Genomic DNA, 3,638 nt, shown 5'->3' with positions numbered 1-3,638 from the left:
ATATATATATATATATATATATATATATATATATAAAACCTTGATAGCTCCACATTTTGAATATTGGTGTACTAATTTTTATACTTGCAGCTTTTTAGTGCTGTTTTAATGTTTGCATACAGTATGTTGGGATGAATACAGGTCTATCTTAACTAATCTTATTTTAGTATACTATGTAAATAATACTGTTATGCGAATATTGTACAAGTTCTGTTAAAGTGTGTTTGAGGTTTCTGTAATATTGTTGTGCGTGGCTACATTGCGTTGAAAAGGATCCACATGCTGAATGAAAGGTGAATTGAAACAGCCATGTAGACCGTGTTGGTTCTGTGACTGACAGGCTGTTTATTCGTAGGTACTCTCAGATGAGGAGAAAAGGAAACAGTACGACACATACGGAGAAGATGGACTCAAAGAGGGTCACCACGGCTCACACAACGATATCTTCTCCAGGTTGGTTTCATTAGTTCGGCTGGTTTTATACAGAGCTAGAAGCCAATGGGATTCTGCATTGTGTGCAGCTACTTTAAGGAGAGTAAGAGACACTTAAAGGGCCATTCCACCCCAAAAACAAAGATGATTTCTCAATTGATCCTAGTACTGTCCAGCCATGCAGTTAGTTGGATCATATTTTCTTCCTGATACAATCATAACAACTTTATTGTCAGTTTACACTGAAATTCATTTGCGTTACAGAGCAGTTCCGCTCAAAAAAGAAGAAATAAAAAAAATGCACACAGCGAGACACACAGTTACACACATAGTAAAAATATGAAGACATATCAACAGCAATGGCAAATAAACAGGTTTCGAGATATTCTCAGGTCAAGGTTTTGATTGGCGGCACAGTTATTTTGGTTTAGCGACAGGATAAGAGCTCCTAAGCCTGTTGTATCTAAACAAACAGGTTTTACAGGGATGTGAATATGACCTCGACTGTCTCTCCAGTAACAACGTTGGGGTTGATCTCGATAGTCCACAGACCTGTTTTACCAAATAATTACTGTTGACATTCGAGAGCGAAGAATCAGTGTCACACTGACTCTGTGTCGGTGTGACACTGATTCTAAAAATAAATCTTGCTCTCAGGTTGCAAAATTACTTCTTTTTTTGTATCACATTTTCTTAGATTCTACCTCCCTCTCTTATTAGATTGCCATTGTTTTTTGGCTGGTGAGTGAAGGAAAGCATCCAGCCACTTGCATATTTCACCATCATTTGGCTGGTGGGTGGTGCTATCTTTAAACCCTGGTTGCCCTTGAGTTTGTTTTTTAACTAAATATTTAATTTTTTGAGCAAGATGCAACAACCAGATGCAGAAAAGGCTACTGCCATCTGTGATTAGGATGAATCAACCCTTCAGGGAAACTGGCCTACAAGATGAACTTTCTGGGATATTTGCTACAAACATGCAACAAAAATCATTAAATGATATTAAACGTACTGGCGACGGCTTCACTTGTTAGAAGCCAAGTGTTTTTATCAAAATGTGTAGTAAAAGACTGATGCTGAATGAAATCACAGACTAAATTGGGCTTTGCACACGTCTGTACTCACTACCTTACTCTGTCCTCCTCCTGCAGCTTCTTTGGTGACTTCGGCTTCATGTTTGGAGGAAACCGACAGCAACAGGACAGGAACATCCCCAGAGGAAATGACATCACACTGGACCTGGAGGTCACGCTTGAAGAGGTTTACTCTGGCAACTTTGTGGAGGTGAGGAGGAGATCCTACCTGCATGTCATGTCACTTAAATTGCATCCTCGACTCCTCCGCTCGCCTCCCTTCCTCGCGCCCTAGCCCCTCCCACCGAGGAAGCACGGGGGAGACGCGAGGATATCCTGGGAGGAGAGAGGCAACGAGGTGAAGCGTCGCATGAATACGTCGGCTGTACGGGTGGAGTTAGCAGCTCCTTCAGCTGCACAGCTCCCAGGGAGGCTGCTCTTGTGTATCCTCGCCTAAAGCTCCTCGGTGATCCCTCCTCGGGGCGGAAGTAAGAGCTCCGAGACGCCTTCAGCGAGGGGGGACAGGGGGACTCTCGGTTCAGCCGAGGAGTCGAGGAGTCATCAAATAAGGTGCATGGGATGTACCTCCGCTTCTCTAAATTTAATAATCTGCTCTTATTATCCATATTTGATTTCTAACCCAAAGTAAAATTGGTCACAACTACGTATTTGAATGATAGACATTGATGTTATTTTTTGAAGTTGTCAAATTAAGTTTTGGAGCCGTCCCACTGCAAGAGCTGCTGATTCATCATCTGATTTACAAACAGCAGATTTACTTGTTTACTTTTAAGTTCATAATCTTCTTCTAAAACTGTGTGTCAGTCGTCAGACACCGCCTACCAAGAGCCTGGGTCTGGGTCTGGGTCTGGGTCTGGGTCTGGGTCTGGGTCTGACCGAGGTTTCTGCCTAAAAGGAAGTTTTTCCTCTCCACTGTGGCCCTGTTGCTGCTCTGGAGGAAACTACTAGACCTGTTAGGTCCTTGTAAATTCTGGAGTGTGGTCTAGACCTGCTCTATCTGTAAAGGGTCTCTAGATAACACTTGTTATGAATTGATACTATAAATAAAATTGAGTTGTGTTGCCCAGGTGGTTCGTGTGAAGCCTGTAGCCAAAGAAGCCCCCGGCAAGAGGAAGTGTAACTGCAGACAGGAGATGAGGACGACGCAGCTCGGACCTGGCCGCTTCCAGATGACTCAGGAGATGGTGTGTGACGAGTGTCCCAATGTTAAGTAAGTTTAATTCTTTTAGTTATAATATATGAATATAATCCACAAACGTTCAGCACGATTCAGTCTCAAATGATCATACGGTCGTATCAACTTAACTGAACACAAGAACCTTTTAATGAAGGAGGATTCATTGCTGGACGGTTGTATTAGACGGCTTTAGGTTTTGGTTCAGATGTGCCGCGTCCCGGCTGTGCCGTGGTTTTCTTCTGTTCTGCCGTTCATCGTACCGCACGGGAGCGTTTTTAGAAGGCGCGTTTTGCCTCCCCGACTTTTAAATTTAGTTGATTTTGTTGATCTTTCGTGGATATCTGTAGCCTGTCGTTGTCATACTTGGTTTCTAGTCAGAAAATGAGTCTGATCCTGCTCCATCGGGCTGTGTTTATGGGACTTGCACCAATCAGAGCAACGATAGACCTACAACCAATCAGAGCAACGATAGACCTACAACCATCCAACAAGCCGCGCAACGGAATAGACATCCAACCAATCAGAGAAACGGATCATAGACATCAACCAATCAGAGACGGATAGGACCTAAACCAATCAGAGCAACGGAGTACGTGACATTGGTACTTTTACCGAATGTCATCCCGTTTTGAGGGAAGGGACGGTTAAAAACATGTTTCCGATGGACAAAACGCCTTGATCGTGGTTCGCTGTTCCTCTTTTAAAATGCATGCGTGTGCTCTTTACACAGGCCTGGGAGCGCCAATTCCCCTCTCATTCTCCAGTCGGCGCCATTCCTTTGTTGTCAGCCACAAATTCCCTCTTGGTGCCAGGTGGTTGATTACTGTTACGCTGTTGATCTCTATGTCATCATCAGTATAAAGCCCGCCCTGACAACTCTGATTGGTCCAACCTCTGGTTCGGGAGCATAGTTGCTCCACGACGGGCTCAAGTCC

At 43.8% G+C, this 3,638-nt stretch overlaps 1 protein-coding gene across 1 annotated transcript in view; it reads left to right on the top strand.

Annotated features, from left to right (window-relative positions):
* The window catches only part of dnajb11 (DnaJ heat shock protein family (Hsp40) member B11), an 11,468-nt gene that overhangs the window by 1,553 nt on the left and 6,277 nt on the right, over positions 1–3,638 (top strand). Inside the window, exons 3-5 of the mRNA XM_032515251.1 lie at positions 356–453; positions 1,584–1,716; positions 2,594–2,736. Coding sequence (XP_032371142.1) covers positions 356–453; positions 1,584–1,716; positions 2,594–2,736 — 374 coding nt within the window. The remainder of the gene's footprint in view (positions 1–355; positions 454–1,583; positions 1,717–2,593; positions 2,737–3,638) is intronic.

This window comes from Etheostoma spectabile, chromosome 5 (assembly GCF_008692095.1).
Source record: "Etheostoma spectabile isolate EspeVRDwgs_2016 chromosome 5, UIUC_Espe_1.0, whole genome shotgun sequence".
Lineage (NCBI taxonomy): Eukaryota > Metazoa > Chordata > Actinopteri > Perciformes > Percidae > Etheostoma > Etheostoma spectabile.
The sequence above is the reverse complement of the archived record's forward strand: the minus strand, read 5'-3'. Positions and strand labels throughout refer to the sequence as shown.